At 35.8% G+C, this 26726-nt stretch overlaps 1 protein-coding gene across 2 annotated transcripts in view; it reads right to left on the reverse strand.

The window, feature by feature from the left end:
* Positions 1-3892: 3892 nt before the first annotated feature.
* PCDH9 (protocadherin 9) overlaps positions 3893-26726 on the reverse strand; it is a 955593-nt gene continuing 932759 nt past the window's right edge. For both annotated transcript variants that reach the window (XM_015121163.3, NM_001258186.1), the window contains 1 exon segment: positions 3893-6094. In XM_015121163.3, coding sequence (XP_014976649.1) covers positions 5721-6094 — 374 coding nt within the window. In that variant the 3' untranslated portion in view covers positions 3893-5720.

Here is a 26726-nt window from a genome sequence, read left to right on the forward strand (position 1 = left end):
CAGATATGAGAGAAGCCTATTTCCAGCAGAGGAAAAGCTGATGCAAATAACCTGAGGCAGACATATTCCGGCATGTTTGAGAAGCAATGAGGAGCCAATGGATCATAATGGGGTGAGAAAGACGGTCATTCAAACATGAGATTAGTGAGAAGAGGGGCATCCACACTTTATTGGCCTTGTAGGAAAACATAAGGGCTTTAATTTTCATTCTGAGAAAAGCAACTGACTCTTGGAGTTTTGTGAGAAGAGGAAGGATGTCTGGATTACCCCTTTTTTAAGAGGATCACTCAGTCATGCTTAGAACAGACTAGATCGGGGAAGGTTACACGAGGAAGAGCAGTTACAAGGAGAACAGTTAGGAGACCCATAATAATCCAGAAAAAGGATGATGATACTTAGCCCAATTGGCAAGAGGAACTATTGAGACATGGTTCGATTGGATGAACTTTGCAGTCAGAAAGAGAAAGATGCTCCACAAGTATGACAGAGAAGAGATAAAGAAAACTTTACATTTTCTGGCCTGAATATCTGATAGAGGTGCCATTAACTAGGAAGTTGGAAGACTGGCTGCAGTAGCAGACTGTGTTGTGTGTGTGTGTGTGTGTGTGTGTGTGACATGAGAGGAGATGATGAGTTATGTTGGATATGTTAATTTTGACTCATCTTGGAAATGTCCAAGTATACTTGTTGAAAAGGGATTTGGATCAGAAGTTCTGATGTTTAGGGGAGAGATCCAGACTGGAATATGAGCTTCCCAAGAGAGTAAGTGCAGATAGAGAAGAAAAGAAGCCAAGGAACTGAGCCTTGGACCTTATAAAACATTCAATAAGTCATAAGCAAAGGAGAAACTAACCAAGAAGCCTGAGAAGAAATGGCCAGTAAAGTAAGAGGAAATCACAAGATTGTGGTTTCCAGGAAGCCAGGGGAAAAAAAATGTTTCCAGGAGGAAGAAGTTCAACTATGTGCCTGTAAATTCAGAGAGGTTTGAATTCACACCAGCAAGGCCAAATTTTCAGTTATATTCACATTGAAGTATAATTGTGTATGAATAAGTTTAAAGGTGAATGAATTTAAGGTTATGTAAAATCATTTTATGACTTGCTTCCTGTAATAAATCAAATGTACATCACATATAAAATAATTTGTCACAATTGGTTATGAGAATATTCAATTAAAATAAAGTAGATGTAATCTCATTAAATATAAAAATATTGTAACTTTACTTATAATCACACAATAGTATGTTGTAGAAAGCTTTGTGTTAGAGTTTCAGAGCAAAAATTTTTACTACTGTTGTTGGGTATTATTTTTCAGAACAATGTCAATGAAAAACAAACTAATAATGAAATTGGAGGTGAACTGGTTCAAACAGAGGAAACACAAAGGTTCATAAAAAGCAGTGTTTGAATTTAAGAATTTAAATGGGATTGTAATATTATTTGAAAATCACTGTAATTCAATATATTTGCAAATATGTGAACCTTAAGTAGGTGGTATTGAATGAGTCCAAAAATAATTGTGTTGTACAAATGCTGTTAGAAACACAGCCATAAGGTACAAAGAAAAAATAAGAATAAAAATGGAAGATTTGTATTTAAAAATAATAGATTTTTTGCTGTAAAGCTTCAAGAATAATGTAATAGGCTAAGGTAACATAAATCTGGACAGAACTCATTTCAATATGGTGCTCTGTTTAAGAATTCTAAGAAATAAAAAATGCATAGGTAGAGGTAGAACTATATTTCAACTATATTTCAACTAACCATATTTCAACTCCTTATGTTGAAATATAGATGGTGGTATAATAGAAAATTGATACCTTTGGAATACATATTAATTTATACTTTCAGTGAACTAAAACATGAATAAGATACTATTTTGATAATCATGTTTTACAGGTATGTATTATACCTTACAAAAATACTGTAATATTAAGATACTAATTTTCCATTTTTTGAACAGTGCAAAGTCTGGCTGATATCTACTAAAATTTAGATGGGTAGTTGTGAAAGCGTAAGAAAAGTGTATGGAGAATTTATTGTGTGATCACTGTGCCGTTAAGCACACTGGAAGAATTTTTAAGCACTGTCTCTCGAAAGAACAAATAAAGGAGCTTCCTTTAGGGAGGGAAGATCAGCTCTATTTAAAACAAAGCAGAACAATGAAGCATTTTTGGACTCACAACACCACTCCTCCTTTTCATAGGTTGGTTTTGCCCTCATGCAAAGTAACACCCTGACATCCACATTAAAAATTGAAATTGACAAGGCATCCCTTTCATCTTTCACTGCCAAAACTCCTCATTAATAATAATTAACCATCCCTGGCCTCTATCCAACAGTTTAATAAATACTGGAACAACTCTGGGCCTCAGCTGCATTTGTAGCTTTAGCCACAGAATGGGAATGATGGGATTCTGAATGAGATTCACTGAATAGCATCAGTGCAGCAAAATGACTACTCAATTGTCTGTTAATGAATACCCATTATTTAAATACAAATTTATGTTAGAGTATGTGTAGGAATGCTCATTCAAATAGGCCCTATTCAGGTTTATAAAGTTAATTTTTATATGTGCTCAAAAATTGCTAGTGTATACAATCATAGTATTTGATAATTGCTATAAAATCATTTTATACATTTCATTTAGGTATGTTCTCTTAGGTAATGTAAATAACTTTTGTTTCCTGGTAAATGACGACTCTTATGTCCAATGTCAACAACATAAAGCAATATAGATGATACTTACGGAATAGTCATTGCAAATGTATTATTTTATTTACTTGATGGGTAAATTCTTCAGTTTGGTGTGTGATGTTATTACTCTTAAAATTTCACAGAGCATATAACCAAATGCCTTCATAGGACTGGATATTGTTGTATTTATTAGAAGAAATATGGTAGGAATGGGAAAGGTGAGTGCCTTTTCAAAATTCCAGTTTATTCATGGCGAGAATATGAGCTTAGTTTCTCTTTACTCTTCAAGGCAGAGGGGAATGACTTACCTGATTGGTGTAAAAAAAAAAAAAAATAGACAAAGGAACGGTGCAGGAATGGATTTTAATTTCTGTTTTTCAGAATATCCTCTTTTCAGAATTCATTCCCTGTTTGTATCTTGGGGCAGTCTCTACCCCTGTGAGGGAAAGGAGAGAGGTGCTACAGTGTACCTCAGACTAGGGGATAGGTCTAGCTTATTAGGAATGAATGGTCAGGATGTCATATTCGGACAATGGTCCAGGCAAATAACTTTAACACTATGCCTCTGATTCCCAAATCCTCTTTCACAATCCTTCAAAAAGCTCTAGGGCTTGAAGAGTCAGGCTTACTTACCTAGCCCAAAACTCCAGCGTGAGTGAACATTGATGCAATTGCTCTAGGACAAGCATACACACATGGCATATGTTTGAGTGTGTCTTCTTATCCTTGATAGCTTTCTGTGCCTATTTTCCTAAACTGAAAGAAATACAGATGAAGTTTGACTCTGGGTTTCAATCCATAATCCCAGAATGATCTTCTGCCTTGGTCAATGATGACATAAGTGACAGTTTATTCCATGAAGTCTTATTAAAGAGACAAAGAATCAAAAAATAACCTCACTAGTGCTACCAGCAAAGTTTCTGATTTGGGATTTCACTTTGATGAAACTTGCATGAATCTTGACCAGAAAGTGAGTGAATTTTCTCCATGAATTTCCCTAAAAAATAGTTTTGAAGACCATTAGGGTAATTGAACACTTATCATGGTACTCACATTTTCAAAGAATAGGTACTAAATCCTAATGAATCTTCCTTAATTTCTAAATAAAAGTTAAATGTTATCCATATATATTTACCCAACAATTAGAAGTATAAATAACCAATTTGGATGTTGACTAAAAATTAACACACTACAATCAGGAATTCAGAACATTTATTGCAAGAGCTGAATAATTGTAAATAACGTAGAACTGGCAAAGCAGTAACAAGGATAATTGTTTAGATATTTATTCTGTCAAAATCATCAAACACCCCTCACAAACCGACAAAAATGTACTTCAATAAGCAATGCACCCCTACCCATTATTTTCCATTATACTGTGGAAAAATGTGAACTGCTATTTACAAAGTAATTTTATTTTTTGGTAAGAACAAATTAACTATCAGATTAGCAAACCTTTTTTTTTTAATTTTTTGGGTTTTTTTTTTTGTTTTTTTTACTTTTAAATTGATGGTGAACCGTGGCATTAAGATAACTTCCACTTCTTTCAATAAAGACATTTTGTTGCATGCTATTTATTTGTTTAAATCATCTGTCATGCCTTAACAAAAACCTCCTAAGAATGTTCGAATTTGGATTTGTTTGCACGTGCAACTGAGATCTTATTAACATTAGTTGTCACTTTGTTGGTTTGACCTAAGTGACAATATGCTGGTACCTGCCAGGCATTGACCAACTATGATAACAAACAGTTAAACAGCAATAATTAGAGATTTATCCCTTTATTTCCCCCAACTACCCTACCTGGAGAATGTTCTGTTACATCATGAAGGCACAACACATTAAATATTTTGTGGCTATGGTCTAATAACACTTGTGTTACAACAACATTATTGTATATGAGGATCAACACAAACTCTGCCATTTCAACAAAGTTGTAGACACACATTTGCCCAATTGAAACTATTTTAGAATAGTGATTTTTCTTCCATATATGCTAATTTTGATACATTAGTTTTGCATGAGTGACAAGTACAGGATATTATATCACTTTTGATGGATAACACTTTTCCATTACTCTCTCACTTAATGGTACTAATTAGATGATTTTGCTTTTGCCTACTTTGAAAACAAGGATGTAAAAAATAGGTTCTGAATTTCCAAGCTTTTGCAGAAGCCCTTTTTTGTATAGTTATCATTTTTTCTTTCATCTTTATTGTTTACAGAATTCCAGCATCATAAGCTATCATACAAGAAGCAAGATTTCAGAACCTTTTTTAAACACAAGTGTTTGAGATTCTTTGAACAATGTGTGTCAAGACAGACTACTAACGCAGAAACACCTCACTAAAAGAAACAACGAAAATAACAACAAAGAGGTAAATAAAAAGGACAGAAGCAACCATAAAACACAGAATTATGCTACAACATTTTTAGGTGAACATTATAAGTACACAAAAGTTGTTAATAATAGCTTGCTTCTATTTACAAATACTTTAACACTGATTGACTTACAAGTGTCCACTAACGTTGTTAACAGCACGATAGGTTTAATGCTTATCTCTTTAAGTTTTGTTTGCAGTATAATGTCAAGTATAGCGGTCCCAGCACAAATCAATGACAAAAAAAAAAAAAAAAAAAAAAAAAAAAAGCACAATTTTTTAACTGGGTATGTTTTTCAGTCACTCTAATCTATGAAACTTTCTTACTTTCCAAATGCATATTCTATTGTTCATAGCAGCAGTCCAGGGTCAAAATAAAATGCAATAATAAAAAAAATTTTGCACAATGGAGAGATCTCTGGAGAGTTTAATCAATTCTAGTAAACAAGATTGCATGACTACAACTATCTTCTCTCATATGTTGCAAAATATTGTATTCTCCATGGTGCTAACACAAAGTTATAAGTATCCCTGCTAGAAGGGGCATAGTTGTAGAGATCTATTGAATACATAAAGCTCTGACACACACGGTATTAGCATGTCTATTTAGATTAAAGTTATTAGGTCCCATATGGCCTTTTCTTAGAGTTGGTGCTCCTTAGGACTCTCAATAGCACCTCCTGCTTGCTTATAAGACTTCAGATTTGCCAGAGGAATGTCTGTCATGTGGCTGCCATTGTTGAAATGGCCTTCGTTGGAGCCATACTGCTTACGGTCATTGAACTGGTTCCTGTTGCTGTCTTCTTTCCAGGCCCTGGTCAGGGTGTGCCCATTCACAAGCTTGTCCTTCTTCACCCATTCTTTCTGGGGTACAAAGGTTGAGAGAGGAGATTTGGGGTGTTGATATGGACCCAAGCCAGGAGGCATCCAGCAATTATCAGAGTGACCCAAAACCAAGCACTCTTGAGTGCACATCTCTGTAGCTTCAGCTAATCCTCGGGGACCCAGAGGCCCATCTGCAGAAGACAAGAGGGAGAATATAAGAAAAGAAAGTGGTTACGATTTTCAATTAAAATTATCTCTTAGAGAAAAAGTATGTTATTAGTGATCTTATTTTTTCATAAAGTCAAGCATATCTTTGAGTCAAGTCAAGCAACTCAAAGATATATTTCTCCATCTTTTAAAGATTAACACAAAAGGAATCAAATTTGTTATGGAGGTAAGATTGATCTATTAATATTTTCCTTCTTAATCCTTTATTTAGTTATTTAGATCCAAAGACACGGATAGATAGATAAAAAGACAGATATGGGTGAACAGATATAACCATGATGTATCATTTTTTATCAAGTCTTTGATAAAGGCATATAGATTATTACTAATTTATGTTCTAAGAAATCCCAGAAATAAACTCATATTTATGATAAATTATAAAAAGTAGAATAATTTTATGTGCAATATTAAAGAATATATAAATAATACAACTCCACTAAGTTAAAAAGCAAAATTACCACTTGAAACATAGCATCATTAAAAATAAATACTCTAAATGGTTATATAAAATATTGTTTTTTTCTACATAAACACATTATTTTTATATGAAAATATCTTGCCACATTTTTGAAAAGTGAAATACTCATTTTGAAGAATAACTATTGTATCTTACTAATGATACACCTGGTCAGCTGCAAACATTCTGAAATCCAAGTAAAGAAGAAGCCATTTGCATCCGGATAGTGTTTGGTTCCTCTGAGCTTAACTATTTCCTAAATTTCTAAGGTATAAAACTGAAGCTAAATTACAAATTGAATCACATGGAGTCTAACATTCAGGGGAAAGAAAGTGATCACAGAATTTATCTTCTACTTTTTTACCAGCAGGTTAGAACATACATTTTAACCAGGATTTCAAAAGTAAACTATTTTATGATTGTTTAAAATAGAAATCAGCCCTTTACTAAAAAACAACATAAGCCAAATGGTTAAGAAATAAATTGGGTTTCTTTGTTGCTGTTGTCTTACCCCCCTTGATTAAACAGCCACGTGATAGATAAATGATAGCTTGGAAATTAGGAATTGATTTTACGAATGAAGTTAAGTGGATAGGCAAGAATGCCTGAGGCATAAAGCATTTTCAAAAGCAGAGAGTCATCAGAAAAAAACGCAGAAAAAAAAAGTAAAGAAAACATACCTGCAAGTTTGCTTACTCATCAATTTAAATCGCTCAATAATTGGAATGTAGGTCTTTGATAAAATCCAAGTTAGCACAACTAATATTTTTAAATGTCCAATAATTGTGAGCTTTCTATTTGCCTTAATAATATTCTAATTATTTCTTGCATGTGAAAAAAAAATTCCCACTGAGACAGGCAACAGTTGATGGCAAACACCAGAGACAGCAAACCACAGGCAATATCAAAATAGATACTGAATGTACCTTTCCTGGGTACGATGCATACTACTAGGGTGATGGGTGCACTAAAATCTCAGACCGCACCACTATACAATCATCCACGTAACCAAAAACCACTTGTACCCGAAAAGCTATTGAAATAAAAAAAAAAAAAACTTGTTTAAAAACAGAACAGATACTAGATGTGAAAAAAGTGGCTGAAATGCACTATTTCATATAAACTCAAACTTCAGCCATTTTTTTTATATCTAAAAGTCTTCCTTTTAGAATAACCTTAAAATTACTTCCCATCTGAACCATATTCCCAATCCCCTCAAAAGCAAACAGTTTTATTTTATTTAAACACATATTCATTACTTAAAACTTTTCCTCTCACATACCTCCAATGATTACTTACTTTTTCTGGATATTTAATTTAAACTTCTCTATGAGCCTTTCTTTGCCCTCTACAATCTGGCCACATTTTAAAAGTTCAAACTAATTTCTCACTTCTAGACTCCCTTAGGTGTACTCAGTGACTGCATTCACAGAGCTAACACATTTTGCTTAAACCAATCCATGCTCCCTGCATTAGGATCACAGGCTTAGAAGATGTTTTTTGCCAGGCCTGTTTTCATTTAATTACTGATCTCTTCAAGGGTCAGTTTATGTCCCACACACCAAAAGCAAGCTTCCATAACTCTACCAATTCATGCTTCATATGCACCTTGATTTCCACAGAACTTTCTTTATTGATGAATAACAAATTTCCTAATTGAGCTCCCTCAACTTTTACCTTAATTCCATTTTTGTCTTTTGGAGGGGGTTCGGTACATTTGCAAGTTTTGATTTTAACTTCCTCCCAACTAGATTGAAAATTGATGGGGGAAAAAAAAAAACCGGCAATTCGGTCTTCTGATTCCTCATAGTGCTAAACAATAGTAGTGCTCTACGAACAATGTTAATTGTTAATAAAACTTTTATGAGGTTGAAAATGTTCTGAGGATTATTAAAGATATCCCCTGCTTAAAGGCAGACCTAAAGTAATTATAATAGAAGGTGCTGATTTCACAAATCTTACACCAAATGCTTCCTCAACAGCAAATTCCTTTGCCTAGTAATACTTTGTGACAGTTTATAAATGAATAATTTAACTTATCTGTTAAATATATTTACTCCTTTCTAAACATCAATGGAGTTAATCACCAATTTGATGTGTAGCATACCTTGAAGCCTATAAGCAAACTTTTAATCTTTACATTTCCAGCGTCATTAATAAGTTTTTTATTGTTAAAATCTCCAAAGGGAAAAAAATTACCAGCTACCTCAGAAATGTCACCACATCAGGGTTTTATTAAGCTCGTCAGAAATGAGAGGATGTGCAAGGCTATTTTAAAATTAGCCTTATGCAACACACCCTGCCATCTTATTAATTTAAGACATATCACCTAAAGATTGAGAATGTGTTGTGTGTGTGTGTTTATAAGAATATGTATACCTTAGATTTTCAGCATTGAGTGACACATTTTAACAAATAGAATTTATCCTTTTAAGAAATATTTACAACGAATAACATATATTTATTCCAGAAACATTTACTGAGCATGTACTATGTGCTGGCACTGTGATCGGCACCAGAGCTACAGCCTTGACAAAAACAGATGTCAACACTGTCCTCATGGAGCTGAGAGCTATTCTGGGAAACAAATAATTGGCTTAAGAGCAGTGATCTGAGAGGGAAGTAAAAGTGTCATTAAAATGAGCTGAGGGCCATTAACTGTTCTAGGAAGGTTTTTCTCTTTATGACTTAACCAACAGACTTTGTTTCAAGGTACATCATTTCTTCTTCAATTTCTTTAAACTTTTTTTACATAATTGACATTAAGACATTTACAGTTAAAATTTTTATGCACAAAATCTTTAACTTGCAAAACATGAGTTTATTTTCATTAAATAATATTAATTGTTCTTTGTGCATTGTACTTCCCATGATTCATTCCTGTAAGTAGACTTGAAGGATTTTGATAAAGTCTATAAATAAATTTATAGAAGTTTTGTAGATTTATCAGTAAGTCTTTCAGATAACTGGTTGCTGTAAAAATTTTAAAGATCTATCCTCAGGCCAGCCACACACAGTGGGACTCTAGATGAAAGGCAGAAGTTTTTTGTTAGAGCTCTAAATGGGAGAAGCCTGTCAGGCAGAGCCATACAAGGGACTAAATCTGGGAATAAGGTAACAACAAACTGGAGCTCTAGGGGACAGTTTATGTATGAAAAACTGACTAGGGTTAGCTAGGGTTTTAGGGCTCTCTGAGGATTGGCTAATTTGAGTAATTTCTCAAGAACCAGGTCAAAACAGCAATGTCAAATTATCTAATATCAAAGCATTTGCTTAGGGAGGTTGCTTAGTGACTCAGAAGTGTGAGATCACTAGAAGAGAAGTAGAGGAATATGGATTTAGCTGCTCAAAAAGGGGAAACTGACCAGTCTCTAGACAGGGGCTCAAAACTAAGCCAAGACAGCAAACAATAAAACAAAACAAAACGTATATACATCAATCAATCCATCAACAATCTACTTATCTGCTGAGTGTCATTATAGTATGAGCTGTATTGTTGGAAAATATAATTTGCTTTATGCTTTAAAAATTTTTATTTTTAATTTTTCTGTTACATGGTAGGTATATGTATTTATAGGGTACTTACTTTATGTTTTGGTAAGTTTTTATTTTGGGACACAACATTAAATAAGAAAAAGTTTAATTTTTTTCTTTGGGCCTCTATGTAATTCCCAGTAATTGCTGTGATATTAAGGACAAAACAAAACAAAACAAAAAACAAAAGCCCAGTGAGTTTTATCTTGGGAAAATAGCAATGCTTCCGTGTTTTCCTCCGTAAAGTCAGTGCTGTAAATTGGTAAAAAGAAAAAGTAAGTATTTTTTCAAAATTCTGTGATGAATTATTAAAGGGAATACATTCATTCTAATGGTCTCCTAAGTCAGTCCCTGCCCCATACATGTTTATGATCTGATATATGCTAATAATTCCCTAGTTTCTAACTCATTTTTCTCATTTTTAGAAGTACTGAGTTTTTTATGCTTTTAAAAAGGAGAAAAACATTGTTTTAAAAATGTTGTCAAATACTGAAATTTTCCAAAATATGGTCGAATGTAATCTATAGTTCTCCATCAATATATAGCATTTTAAATCTCAGATGTTTGCTAATACTGCATAAATTATATGCACTAAACTATAATCCTTTTTCTTTGATATATTTTTATTATTACTTTAGGTAACTGTATTAATTGATGAATAATATTTGTTTTTCATTCATACAGTCTCTCAAATATTTATTGAAACCTAATATGCATCATAGGTATCATTGCACTGGATTCTTATTAGATGTTTTGAGCTTTTGTTTGTGTGTGAGTGTGGTGTGTTTGTGCATGTGTAATCATGTGCATATGTGTTTTTTATTGTTTCTCTATTTTTTTCATAAATTTTATAATGTACTATTTGTGCTACGTCATAAAATATATGTGTAGAATCCTGATCAGAATTCCAAACTACTTATAAATACTTCCTATAATTTTATCATTACACCAGTTTTTTCCTTTCTTTTAAAATAATTAAAATCATCTGTCATAAATTTTTTAAACACTGAAACATTTATTCATTTTTTTAACTCAAATTCTTTGTTGCTTTGCACAATCTCAATGTCTGAGTTTGGTTATCTGTGGTTAGGGTATGTGTAAAATCGCAAGTGCAGATAACACCGTGCAAGCCATCTGTCTCTGCATTTAAATTTTGAAAGCAAAAACAAAAGCACATAATGAAAAGCTTCTGGAAAGTTGTTTCAGATAATGTTTAGGTCAGGTCTCAAAGTTCATCTTCACACTACTCACCTTCTTGTTAAAAAACAAATAAAATATTTTTCAAAGTTTTAGGCATTAGCAGCTCTCAGAAAGGTGCCTGAATTACTAACTTTAAAAGATGCAAGTTTAAAATGTAAAACAATCCAAGTTAATGGAACTCCACCTGTACTTAAGTAGTAGGATACTGCAGTGGTTTTTGATGTCATTTTACTATAACTGGAAGCAGAACTGTTACTTCATTAATTCACTGCTGTAATTAAGGAGTAGCTTCTGGCCTGTTGACCACCTACATTTCAATCTCATTATTTGAAACCCTTTAATACCAAAGCTAGAAACTGGCATTTTTTTAAAAAAAACTATGGGACTTTTTATATTCCTGGCTAGTTTTCATACTGTATGAAATTTTGATCTTTTCTATTAATAAATTTTTCTTATAATTTTTACTGGTAGGTAAAATAAGTTTAAACAGACTGCCAAAATTGATTTGTAAAATAAACAAGTCATTTTCATATGATTTAGGATCAAATTCATCACATCTCACTCTGTTTTTCGTTTTGTTCAATTTTTATTATAGGCAAATTCCTCTTCCGTTCAATACACATCTGACTGTCACGTTATAATATTATTTCTGTAGTAAGAACATATATTGCTATTTTTTTGTAAAACGTTTGTTCGTAAGTTCCAATTTTGCTGTACTTCTCCTTTATACTATCATGGGTGTCTATTGTGCAAAGACTTGTGCACCCCAAACACTTTAATGTGAAAGATGCATTCCACTGATTTGGATTTGCTAAAGCAATTTCCCTGATATTTAGGCATAGTGATGTTTTAAAGAAATTTCCTTTTTATGTAAACTTTTACTCTGTAATTTTGCTTTGTACTTACAGCTATTAATATGCTCAGCAAAATCTTAATCTTCATACTTGCTCCTTGCCTTAACCAATATTTCTATAATAAAATTTCAGGGAAACAAATATTCTCATTCATTCATTTGAAGCTAATTTTAGTGTCTCCAGAATACTAACACAACAAAATTTAGTATTTTTACTAGCTCATTTTATCTCTCAATTTATTTCTCTCTCTCTCTGTGTTGTTGCGGGAAGTCAGGGACCCCGAACAGGTGGACCAGCTGAAGCCATGGCAGAAGAACATAAATTGTGAAGATTTCATGGACATTTATTAGTCCCCCAAACTAATACTTTTATAATTTCTTATGTCTGTCTTTACTGCAGTCTCTGAACATAGATTGTGAAGATTACATGGACACTTATCACTTCCCCAATCAATACCCTCTTGATTTCCTATGCCTGTCTTTACTTTAATCTCTTAATCCCATCATCTTTGTAAGCTGAGGATGTATGTCGCCTCGGGACCCTGTGATGATTGCATTAACTGCACAAATTGTTTGTAGAGCATGTGTGTTTGAACAATATGAAATCTTGGCACATTGTAAAAAGAACAGGATAACAGCAATGTTCAGGGTACAAGGGAGATAACTTTAAACTCTGACTGCCAATGAGCCAGGCAGAACAGAGCCATATTTCTCTTCTTTCAAAAGCAAATAGGAGAAATATCACTAAATTCTTTTTCTTAGCAAGGAACATCCCTGAGAAAGAGAATGTGCCCCTGAGGGTAGGAGTCTAAAATGGCTGCTTTGGGGGTGGCTGTCTTTTACAGTCGAAGACAAAGGGATGAAATAAGCCCTGGTCTCCTGTAGCACTCCCAGGCTTATTAGGACGAGGAAATTCCCACCTAATAAATTTTGGTCAGACCGGTTGTCTGCTCTCAGACCCTGTCTCCTGATAAGATGTTATCAATGACAATGCGTGCCCAAAACTTCATTAGAAATTTTAATTTCCCTCCATCCTGTGGTCTGTGATCTCACCCTGACTCCATTTGCTTTGTGATATTTTATTACCTTGTGAAGTATGTGATCTCTGTGACCCACACCCTATTCGTACACTCCCTCCCCTTTTAAAAATCATTAATAAAAACTTGCTGGTTTTATGGCTCAGGGAGCATCACGGAACCTGCTGATGTGTGACGTCTCCCCCAGACACTCAGCTTTAAAATTTCTCTCTTTTGTACTCTTTCCCCTTATTTCTTGGACCAGCCAACATTTAGGGACATAGAAAAGAACCCACATGAAATATGGGAGGTGAATTTCCCCAGATAGTGTGCGTGTTATTTATTTATTTTTTTTGAGACAGTGTGTACCCACATAACATTTTTTTGTGGATTACCTTGAATGGAAAGCTGAAACTATAGATTTATGTAAATCTGGAGGGACCTGAAAGAAATGTCAGAGGCAAGTTTACTTGATAGACACCCTAATATCCACTATTCTGTCCTACATTCTATATTTATTGAACAGTTGCTATTAAAAATAAAATCCATTAATTTGACTCAAATCTAAACATGGTAAAATTAATTTCAAATATGAAAGTTGGCATGAAAACCAGGAAATAGTTCATCGTTGCCCTTGGGCCCTTTGGAGACTGTATTACTATTTCAGACCATTTTATTCTATGCCCACTTTATTCTATGCCCAATCAATACTTTTAAATGAATGTCATACAATAACAAATAGTTGTTTAGTTAGTACTCTGCTCTTGTTGTTCAGAAAACCAGTCAGAGGGTGTGAATCTCATTGCCATTGTATTCAGATTTTATATGAAATCATATACAATAGTTATGCGAGCAGTTCAAATCCAAAGGTAAATGTGACAAATTTGTGTGTACTTTGGGGAGAAATGCTTTCCATTCATTTATTCAATAATTTCTGATTTAGCTTATGTTAAATTCAAAAGACTATTGTATAGAATATCTAAAGTCAGAATCAATAGGAAAATCTCAAGACACAAGATCATTATAGACAGGCAAACAAATAAATAGATTTTAGCACTAGTTGAATGATGAATTGCTATGGACTTTGAGAAAGTAAGCATAGACTCCGTAGCTCCCAGTCTCTTATCTATAAATTGAGAGGATAAAAAGGCTAGATTTTGATGCATGCCCTCTATACATTCTTTTATTCCTTAATTAAATATCATTGTGGTTTGTCATTGATATAATGTGATAATCAAACTTTTCAATGCTACTTCATTTCAGTAAAAAAAAAAAGCCCAAAAGAGAGCAAAGAAATGATAAATCTATTGTTCAGATAGATTAGGGTAGGCATGGTGGCTCATGCCTGTAATCCCAGCACTTCGAGAAACGCGTGGACAATATGGTGAAACACCAGCTCTATAAAAAATACAAACATTAGCCAGGCATGGTGGTATGCGACTGTGGTGCCAGCAACTCAGGGGAACTAAGGTGGAAATATTGCTTGAGCTGAGAGACTGAGGCTGCAGTGAGCAGTGATTGCAACACTGCACTCTAGCCTGAGAGATAGAGTGTGACTCTATCTCAAAAAAAAAAAAAAAAAAAAAAATTACTCTAGTACTGAGGTCACATTTAGATTTTTGAGTGTGAAATTATATTGTGAATAACTACATTTTAAAATCTAAATAAAAATATAGTGGCTCTATCAGAGTTAGATCTGCATTTGTGAATGCATCTACAGTAACCTTGAGAAACAAACACATGTGAATCCACACCACCAGGATTTGACAAAACCTCTGGTTAACAAGTAAACAAGGATTAAACGTTTTACACGTTTCTCATACAGATTTCTTCCTTGGTCACAGATAAAAAGTCAACATTTGCAGATGGAGACAGTCCAAATACAATAACACATGGCCATGCCAAGCAGCGGATTCCCGGCCAGAGAGGATATTGCTATTTGAACAGACTTTAGGGCTCACAAAGAATGAAGAGCACTTCCTTGTACATCTTCAGCCTTCTACTGCAGGGCATGAAAATCAGCTGCCTTTTTCTCATCTGCTAAAGCTAATTGCTGTAAAGAAAAGCTTCTCTGATGATTCTATGTGTTCTCTGTTAGTATTTTACATTGCAATTCATTGAATGACAATAGTCCAAAGAGACAGACCTTCATTATTCAAACTAACTTTCATTTTTCAACCAAATTGCTTGATGTGAAACATTGTATTTACTTTATTGCAGATCATATTTACTTTCTTCTATAGTTCATTTCTTGTATTAGTATTTCATGTTTTTTGTTTCAAAAATTCATTCATATACTGCTATCTCCTGATTTACTCTCCATTTCTTGCAATTTGCATTGTTTCTCAGACAAACTTGGTAAATCTTATTTGATGTGAAACACATTTTAAAGTGCAGATCTAAGGTGTTAAGCAGTGAAGTAATACTTTAGAGATTAATTTTCAGACTGTAGTCCAAGTGAAAAATAAGCCACTTACATAATATTTTGTCCCCTTTAAAAAATGTTGCAATTGCTGGCCTGAATACAGGTAATACACAATGGTAGCACACAATGTTATGAAGCAATTTGCCTTTATACAACTCCACTGTTTCCTATATTGCCGGGATATTTAATCACATGAGAACAGGAAAAACTGATGATGTTCATTTTCCTGCCTGTGGTCTCTGACAGTTTTTACCCAGGACACTAATAATATAACTTCAGCATTTTTCTTTCCTAGTCTCTGGGTTAGAGTTTCTACTTCTCACAATCATCAGAGGCAATAGAGACTTGCCCCAAGTGATTTTAAGCATTGGACAAATGGGGGAAAATACTTTGCTAAATTAATGAGGATTTAAAGACATAATAATTTGTATACTTTAAAATATGTCTGAAAGATTGTATTTTAAATGGAATAAAACATCAGATATGGTCCATGTGATCTGTAGGTGTATATGTGTGTATTTACACCTGGATTGTCTTACCATCACTTTAAATTAATATATCACAGCTTAGTGCTTCTCAAATGTTAATATGTATATGAGTCACCTAGGAAAATCATTAAAATGCAGATTCCAATTCAGTAAATCTGATTGGGTCCTGAGTTCCTGCACTTCTAACAGTTCCTTAAGTGATTTTGCTGATGGTGTTCAAGAATCACACTTTGAGATGCAAGACATTTAGAACTTACCTGTCTGCATTCGCTCCTTTCCTAGTGGTCTAAATTAATAACATTTTCAGGCATCGTCTTGTATTAGAGTTCACCAGAGAGTTTTGAGCACATAAATTGTTCTCATCAACAAATTCTAAATCAGTAGGTTTGCCAATTCTCCTAATCCCCCAAGTCACATTCTCCTATTTTCCTAATCCATCACTTGCCTTCCTGTTCAGTTTCCTTTGATGGTACCACACCCTTGTCAGATCCCGAAATGTTAGAATGCTCAGAGCACTTTATCTGCACTACACTCATGTGAGTGCATGTAATCACTTGGTCTTGCACAACAGGCATGTGCAATCACTGGCTAATTTTTGTATTTTTAGTAGAGATGGGGTTTCGCCATGTTGGCCAGACTGGCCCCGACCTCCTGATCTCAATTGATCCAACCTCCTTGGCCTCCCAAAGTGCTGGGACTACAGGTGCCAGCCACTGTCCAGCCCTCTAGCTTAGTTTTTCTTGATAGCACTCATCACTACCTCTCACAATATGTTTATTTGTTAATGGTCTATCTCTCACACTAGAATATAAGCACCATGATGTCACATACTTTGCTTTTTCATACATCTATGTAGCTATGAAACAACATCTCTTACTATGGCCTGGCACATGGCAGATAATTACTAGATATATTTGAAGAAAAAAAAAAGTTCGTGCTGAGCCTTAGATTGGTGAGCCAACAAAGAAACTGCATGTAAGACATTATGTGGCAAATAATTTTCATCAAGAAAATAGTAAATAACAGGGACACCTCTAACCTGTACATGAGAAACTTTGGTAAGAATTTATAGCATAATATTTTTTTTTATTGTATATAATTTTTGTTATTTTATTTTATTTACTTTACCATAGCTAGTATGTTAAACATTTTGGTAGGTCTTTTTTTCCCTTGCCTTTTTTTTTTTTTAATTTATTTATTATTATTATACTTTAAGTTGTAGGGTACATGTGCATAACGTGCAGGTTTGTTACATATGTATACTTGTGCCATGTTGGTGTGCTGCACCCATCAACTCATCATTTACATCAGGTATAACTCCCAATGCAATCCCTCCCCCCTCCCCCCTCCCCATGATAGGCCCCGGTGTGAGATGTTCCCCTACCTGAGTCCAAGTGATCTCATTGTTCAGTTCCCACCTATGAGTGAGAACATGTGGTGTTTGGTTTTCTGTTCTTGTGATAGTTTGCTAAGAATGATGGTTTCCAGCTGCATCCACGTCCCTACAAAGGACACAAACTCATCCTTTTTTATGGCTGCATAGTATTCCATGGTGTATATGTGCCACATTTTCTTAATCCAATCTGTCACTGATGGACATTTGGGTTGATTCCAAGTCTTTGCTATTGTGAATAGTGCTGCAATAAACATACGTGTGCATGTGTCTTTATAGCAGCATAATTTATAATCCTTTGGGTATATCCCCAGTAATGGGATGGCTGGGTCATATGGTACATCTAGTTCTAGATCCTTGAGGAATCGCCATACAGTTTTCCATAATGGTTGAACTAGTTTACAATCCCACCAACAGTGTAAAAGTGTTCCTATTTCTCCACATCCTCTCCAGCACCTGTTGTTTCCTGACTTTTTAATGATCGCCATTCTAACAGGTGTGAGATGGTATCTCATTGTGGTTTTGATTTGCATTTCTCTGATGGCCAGTGATGATGAGCATTTTTTCATGTGTCTGTTGGCTGTATGAATGTCTTCTTTTGAGAAATGTCTGTTCATATCCTTTGCCCACTTTTTGATGGGGTTGTTTGTTTTTTTCTTGTAAATTTGTTTGAGTTCTTTGTAGGTTCTGGATATTAGCCCTTTGTCAGATGAGTAGATTGCAAAAATCTTCTCTCATTCTGTAGGTTGCCTGCTCACTCTGATGGTAGTTTCTTTTGCTGTGCAGAAGCTCTTTAGTTTAATGAGATCCCATTTGTCAATTTTGGCTTTTGCTGCCGTTGCTTTTGGTGTTTTAGACATGAAGTCTTTGCCCATGCCTATGTCCTGAATGGTACTACCTAGGTTTTCCTCTAGGATTTTTATGGTATTAGGTCTAACATTTAAGTCTCTAATCCATCTTGAATTAATTTTCGTATAAGGAGTAAGGAAAGGATCCAGTTTCAGCTTTCTACTTATGGCTAGCCAATTTTCCCAGCACCATTTATTAAATAGGGAATCCTTTCCCCATTTCTTGTTTCTCTCAGGTTTGTCAAAGATCAGATGGCTGTAGATGTGTGGTATTATTTCTGAGGACTCTGTTCTGTTCCATTGGTCTATATCTCTGTTTTGGTACCAGTACCATGCTGTTTTGGTTACTGTAGCCTTGTAGTATAGTTTGAAGTCAGGTAGCGTGATGCCTCCAGCTTTGTTCTTTTGACTTAGGATTGTCTTGGAGATGCGGGCTCTTTTTTGGTTCCATATGAACTTTAAAGCATTTTTTTCCAATTCTGTGAAGAAACTCATTGGTAGCTTGATGGGGATGGCATTGAATCTATAAATAACTTTGGGCAGTATGGCTATTTTCACGATATTGATTCTTCCTATCCATGAGCATGGTATGTTCCTCCATTTGTTTGTGTCCCCTTTTATTTCACTGAGCAGTGGTTTGTAGTTCTCCTTGAAGAGGTCCTTTATATCCCTTGTAAGTTGGATTCCTAGGTATTTTATTCTCTTTGAAGCAATTGTGAATGGAAGTTCATTCCTGATTTGGCTCTCTGTTTGTCTGTTACTGGTGTATAAGAATGCTTGTGATTTTTGCACATTAATTTTGTATCCTGAGACTTTGCTGAAGTTGCTTCTCAGCTTAAGGAGATTTTGGGCTGAGACAATGGGGTTTTCTAAATATACAATCATGTCATCTGCAAAGAGGGACAATTTGACTTCTTCCTTTCCTAACTGAATACCCTTGATTTCTTTCTCTTGCCTAATTGCCCTAGCCAGAACTTCCAACACTATGTTGAATAGGAGTGGTGAGAGAGGGCATCCCTGTCTTGTGCCAGTTTTCAAAGGGAATTTTTCCAGTTTTTGCCCATTCAGTATGATATTGGCTGTGGGTTTGTCATAAATAGCTCTTATTATTTTGAGGTACGTTCCATCAATACCGAATTTATTGAGCGTTTTTAGCATGAAGGGCTGTTGAATTTTGTCAAAAGCCTTTTCTGCATCTATTGAGATAATCATGTGGTTCTTGTCTTTGGTTCTGTTTATATGCTGGATTATGTTTATTGATTTGCAAATGTTGAACCAGCCTTGCATCCCAGGGATGAAGCCCACTTGATCATGGTGGATAAGCTTTTTGATGTGTTGCTGAATCCGGTTTGCCAGTATTTTATTGAGGATTTTTGCATTGATGTTCATCAGGGGTATTGGTCTAAAATTCTCTTTTTTGTTGTGTCTCTCCCAGGCTTTGGTATCAGGATGATGTTGGCCTCATAAAATGAGTTAGGGAGGATTCCCTCTTTTTCTATTGATTGGAATAGTTTCAGAAGGAATGGTCCCAACTCCTCCTTGTACCTCAGATAGAATTCAGCTGTGAATCCATCTGGTCCTGGACTTTTTTTGGTTGGTAGGCTATTAATTATTGCCTCAATTTCAGAGCCTGCTATTGGTCCATTCAGGGATTCAACTTCTTCCTGGTTTAGTCTTGGAAGAGTGTAAGTGTCCAGGAAATTATCCATTTCTTCTAGATTTCCCAGTTTATTTGCGTAGAGGTGTTTATAGTATTCTCTGATGGTAGTTTGTATTTCTGTGGGGTCGGTGGTGATATCCCCTTTATCATTTTTAATTGCGTCGATTTGATTCTTCTCTCTTTTCTTCTTTATTAGTCTTGCTAGTGGTCTGTCAATTTTGTTGATCTTTTCAAAAAACCGACTCCTGGATTCCTTGATTTTTTGGAGGGTTTTTTGTGTCTCTATCTCCTTCAGTTCTGCTCTGATCTTAGTTATTTCTTGCCTTCTGCTAGCTTTCCAATGTGTTTGCTCTTGCTTCTCTAGTTCTTTTAATTGCGATGTTAGAGAGTCAATTTTAGATCTTTCCTGCTTTCTCTTGTGGGCATTTAGTGCTATAAATTTCCCTCTACACACTGCTTTAAATGTGTCCCAGAGATTCTGGTATGTTGTATCTTTGTTCTCATTGGTTTCAAAGAACATCTTTATTTCTGCCTTCATTTCGTTATGTGCCCAGTAGTCATTCAGGATCAGGTTGTTCCGTTTCCATGTAGTTGAGCGGTTTTGATTGAGTTTCTTAGTCCTGAGTTCTAGTTTGATTGCACTGTGGTCTGAGAGACAGTTTGTTATAATTTCTGTTCTTGGACATTTGCTGAGGAGTGCTTTACTTCCAATTATGTGGTCGATTTTGGAGTAAGTACGATGTGGTGCTGAGAAGAATGTATATTCTGTTGATTTGGGGTGGAGAGTTCTATAGATGTCTATTAGGTCTGCTTGCTGCAGAGATGAGTTCAATTCCTGGATATCCTTGTTAACTTTCTGTCTCATTGATCTGTCTAATGTTGACAGTGGAGTGTTGAAGTCTCCCATTATTAATGTTTGGGAGTCTAAGTCTCTTTGTAAGTCTCTAAGGACTTGCTTTATGAATCTGGGTGCTCCTGTATTGGGTGCATATATATTTAGGATAGTTAGCTCTTCCTGTTGAATTGATCCCTTTACCCTTATGTAATGGCCTTCTTTGTCTCTTTTGATCTTTGATGGTTTAAAGTCTGTTTTATCAGAGACTAGTATTGCAACCCCCGCTTTTTTTTGTTCTCCATTTGCTTGGTAAATCTTCCTCCATCCCTTTATTTTGAGCCTATGTATGTCTCTGCGTGTGAGATGGGTCTCCTGAATACAGCAGACTGATGGGTCTTGACTCTTTATCCAGTTTGCCAGTCTGTGTCTTTTAATTGGAGCATTTAATCCATTTACATTTAAGGTTAATATTGTTATGTGTGAACTTGATCCTGCCATTATGATATTAACTGGTTATTTTGCTCGTTAGTTGATGCAGTTTCTTCCTAGCCTAAATGGTCTTTACATTTTGGCATGTTTTTGCAATGGCTGGTACCGGTTGTTCCTTTCCATGTTTAGTGCTTCCTTCAGGGTCTCTTGTAAGGCAGGCCTAGTGGTGACAAAATCTCTAAGCATTTGCTTATCTGTAAAGGATTTTATTTCTCCTTCACTTATGAAACTTAATTTGGCTGGATATGAAATTCTGGGTTTAAAATTCTTTTCTTTAAGAATGTTGAATATTGGCCCCCACTCTCTTCTGGCTTGGAGAGTTTCTGCCGAGAGATCTGCTGTTAGTCTGATGGGCTTCCCTTTGTGGGAAACCCAACCTTTCTCTCTGGCTGCCCTTAAGATTTTTTCCTTCATTTCAACTTTGGTGAATCTGGCAATTATGTGTCTTGGAGTTGCTCTTCTCGAGGAGTATCTTTGTGGCGTTCTCTGTATTTCCTGGATTTGAATGTTGGCCTGCCCTACTAGGTTGGGGAAGTTCTCCTGGATGATATCCTGAAGAGTGTTTTCCAACTTGGTTCCATTTTCCCCCTCACTTTCAGGCACCCCAATCAGACATAGATTTGGTCTTTTTACATAATCCCATACTTCTTGCAGGCTTTGTTCATTTCTTTTTCTTCTTTTTTCTTTTGGTTTCTCTTCTCACTTCATTTCATTTATTTGATCCTCAATTGCAGATACTCTTTCTTCCAGTTGATCGAGTCGGTTACTGAAGCTTGTGCATTTGTCACGTATTTCTCGTGTCATGGTGCTCATCTCTTTTATTTCGTTTATGACCTTCTCTGCATTAATTACTCTAGCCATTAATTCTTCCACTTTTTTTTCAAGATTTTTAGTTTCTTTGCGCTGGGTACGTAATTCCTCCTTTAGCTCTGAGAAATTTGATGGACTGAAGCCTTCTTCTCTCATCTCGTCAAAGTCATTCTCCATCCAGCTTTGATCCGTTGCTGGCGATGAGCTGTGCTCCTTTGCCGGGGGAGATGAGCTCTTATTTTTTGAATTTCCAGCTTTTCTGCCCTGCTTTTTCCCCATCTTTGTGGTTTTATCTGCCTCTGGTCTTTGATGATGGTGATGTACTGATGGGGTTTTGGTGTAGGTGTCCTTCCTGTTTGATAGTTTTCCTTCTAACAGTCAGGACCCTCAGCTGTAGGTCTGTTGGAGATTGCTTGAGGGCCACTCCAGACCCTGTTTGCCTGGGTATCAGCAGCAGAGGCTGCAGAAGATAGAATATTTCTGAACAGCGAGTGTACCTGTCTGATTCTTGCTTTGGAAGCTTCCTCTCAGGGGTGTACTCCACCCTGTGAGGTGTGGGGTGTCAGACTGCCCCTAGTGGGGGATGTGTCCCAGTTAGGCTACTCAGGGGTCAGGGACCCACTTGAGCAGGGAGTCTGTCCCTTCTCAGATCTCAACCTCCGTGTTGGGAGATCCACTGCTCTCTTCAAAGCTGTCAGACAGAGTCGTTTGCGTCTGCAGAGGTTTCGGCTGTGTTTGTTATTGTTTACTGTGCCCTGTCCCCAGAGGTGGAGTCTACAGAGACAGGCAGGTTTCCTTGAGCTGCTGTGAGCTCCACCCAGTTCGAGCTTCCCAGCAGCTTTGTTTACCTACTTAAGCCTCAGCAATGGCGGGCGCCCCTCCCCCAGCCTCGCTGCTGCCTTGCCGGTAGATCACAGACTGCTGTGCTAGCAATGAGGGAGGCTCCGTGGGTGTGGGACCCTCCTGGCCAGGTGTGGGATATGATCTCCTGGTGTGCCTGTTTGCTTAAAACGCAGTATTGGGGTGGGAGTTACCTGATTTTCCAGTTGTTGTGTGTCCCAGTTCCCCTGGCTAGGAAAAGGGATTCCCTTCCCCCTTGCGCTTCCCAGGTGAGGCAATGCCTCGCCCTGCTTCAGCTCTTGCTGGTCGGGCTGCAGCAGCTGACCAGCACCGATCGTCCGGCCCTCCCCAGTGAGATGAACCCAGTACCTCAGTTGAAAATGCAGAAATCACCGGTCTTCTGTGTCGCTCGCGCTGGGAGTTGGAGACTGGAGCTGTTCCTATTCGGCCATCTTGCTTCGCCCCCTTCCAATATTTTTCATAATATTTGGAAATGTCCAAATGAAATTAACAAAGGCAAAATAGCTGCATTCAGATCACTTATATCCCAGCTATTTTAGAGTTAAAGGAACTGGGAAATCCCCAAAGTAAAATATAATTAGGTTGTTCCTTGTATCCCACCTATCCATTTAATCATAATTCCTTTAACCATCAGCACTTTTAGATGTCTTCAGAAATCCAGATTCACAGGATACATAACAAAACATTTCCTTAAAGCCTAAAGACACTAAAATAATTATTAGTAATTATTCTGAGACAGAGCTCTAATGTGATGTAGATAACAGTGCAGAATTTAGTCCTTTGAAACAGGTATATTCAAGGAAGTGGGAAGATATTTAAGAAAAAAAGATGATTAGCAAGTTTATTGAAAACTTAAAAGTAGTTTAGATTTTCTATAACTATATTGGCTTACAATGATAAGGGATACAATTACTTTTCACAAAGTTTAGGGGGAAAAGGTGACTTTTTAAAAGGCTAATATGTCATTTTAGTGTACCTATAGAATACCATTGTGAAATACATTGCTTAAACTCAGCTGTATATAAAGAAGAACTACTCTAAAACGGGAAGAAATAAAATGTTATATTTTGAAAGAATCTCCTAAGGGAACTGTTGAAATAATGCTCATAAGGGAACATTATTGAAAATGGCCTGTAAAATAGAGTTTGTAGAGAGAAATCTTGCCCTCTCAGGGTGATACATAGGAGGATTACGTTTTTCAATCTAAAATGTATGTTTATCTCTGAACACACCTTGCAAATCCGGGGAAATTACTTCATTAATATTGGTTCTTGAAAGGTAAATTTCTCTCTTAAAATAATAAATATTGCATTTGAATTTTATAATATCTATATACATTTTGCAGAGATTTTCCTGCAATCCTTTCTGCTCTGTTTATTCCCAATCGTCAACTGCTATTTTTTGACAAAAGAAGAGAAATTGTGTCTCTTATACTTTAGTTACTATTTTATTAGTAGTTTGAGGATCAGTTTCAAATATTCAATAGATACAATGTTGCCATATTTATCACAGACAAACAATTGTCATCACACTTTTGTATAAGGCATGAATCATTTATCATGTTTCTGAAACGTAAAAATTTTGTTGCCACATCTATATGCTTTTCAATAATCTTTAAAAATCTCTCAATATGAAGATAAAATTTGCATTCAAAATTTTAGGAAAGCCTGCATTACCCCCAGAATAAAATATCTTAGTTAATGTAAGGGAACAAAGTGGAGGCAGAAGGAGAAATTTCCATGAAGTCCTGTATCTAGAAGAAAACAGTCTTGGTGCACAAATAGACCTTGTCTTCTGAAGGGTTATCTTTTTGCATCTTCTGGGTTGTTTCCAATAATTTCTTCTGAAAAGTTATGGTTAATCACATTTGCTTTCCATCTAGATTTGCTTTCCCTTAACAATTAAATATGTTATTATTATTTTCCAAACTGTCCTATTAAAATTACCCATCTTCTTGGTATAATAACTGGTGGTGACTTATCTGATAAGTTTATTAATATTACAGTGTTATTGACGAAAAGGCCATCATTCTCTGGAAGGATATCTACACTTCAGTAAGAGTGTATTAGTCTGTTTTCACACTGATATAAAGAACTGCCCGAGACTGGGTAATTTATAAAGGAAAGAAGTTTAATTGACTCACAGATCTGCATGGCTGGGAGGTCTCAGGAAACTCCCATCATGGTGGAAGACAAAGGGAAGTAAGGACCTCCTTCACAAGGCGGCAGGAGAGAGAAAGTGTGTGTAGGAGGAAATGTCAAACACTTATGAAACCATTAAATCTCTTGAAAACTCACTATCATGGCAACAGCATGGGGAAAACTGCCCCATGAACCAATCACTTTCCTTCCTTCCTCGACACGTGAGGATTACAATTTGAGATGAGATTTGGGTGGGGACTCAGAGCCAAACCATAGTAAAGAGCCTTATAAAATTTGCTGTAATCCAAATGCATGGGTTCTTGAAGCACAGTGGCAGATGAATTTGACTTTGTGGTAGACAAGGCTTTGATGTATTTATGAAATCACAATGTGAAAGCATGACTCCTCCCTGTGAGGTGACATGGCTTGAGCATTTTTCAGTGTGCTGGCATAAAAGAAATGGCACTGAAAGGTATTAATCCAAAAGAGTTTATTGAAGGACTTTTTATGGCATGTGGGATGGTGAAATTAAACTAATAAGGATTTAGTAAGGGAGACAAGGACCTAAGAAAGTAGGAAACTATCATTACCCCTAGGCCTGAAGGGGCAAGAGGAGGGTGAGATGTGTCTAGAATCTACAAAGAGCTATGGAGGATTCAAAAGAATCTATTCAAGACAGCAGAGAATGAAGAAACAAAATAACTTGTAATATAAAAGTCAAAAGCAAATGTGGAAAAGTTTTGTTTTTGCTAATTTGAGATTCACGTGGTATAAGATCATTACACGTTCTTCAAGATAACCTTACAAATTATAATCCAAACTGTGAAGACATAAATGGTCTAAACATAATTCCAAATTCCTTTGTCATCATCCACCATTAATGCTGATGGGGACAATCAACTTAGAAGCAATGCTGCCTTTTACCTATAGGTAATATGCAAGCCAATTACTAAGATAATGAGTCAAAATAAAAAATATAAAACTTACCGTATCCTTGTGAGTTGATGAAAAGTGAGCTAGTGAAAATGAAATATTCTATTGTCTTTAATATTTTAGTAAAAATTTTTGAAATGTGCTTTATATATTTAACAAACACTGGGGCATTTTGCAGCATGGAACACTATAAAATAACTAATCTAGTTTTGTATTCATTGGAAGAAAAATTTTATGCTGAATTTATAAATCGTAGTCAATATGTCTTTTTGATTTCATGTTGTAAGGTATGTTAAGATATGTAATTCCTTTTTTTAATTTATTTTATTATTTATTACTATTATACTTTAAGTTCTAGGGTATATGTGCATAATGTGCAGGTTTGTTACATATATATACTTGTGCCATGTTGGTGTGCTGCACCCATCAACTCGTCAGCACCCATCAACTCGTCATTTACATCAGGTACAACTCCCAATGCAATCCCTCCCCCCTCCCCACTTCCCCCCCACCCCCCGCCCATGATAGGCCCCGGTGTGTGATGTTCCCCTTCTCGAGTCCAAGTGATCTCATTGTTCAGTTCCCACCTATGAGTGAGAACATGTGGTGTTTGGTTTTCTGTTCTTGTGATAGTTTGCTAAGAATGATGGTG

Source organism: Macaca mulatta, chromosome 17, assembly GCF_049350105.2.
Source record: "Macaca mulatta isolate MMU2019108-1 chromosome 17, T2T-MMU8v2.0, whole genome shotgun sequence".
Lineage (NCBI taxonomy): Eukaryota > Metazoa > Chordata > Mammalia > Primates > Cercopithecidae > Macaca > Macaca mulatta.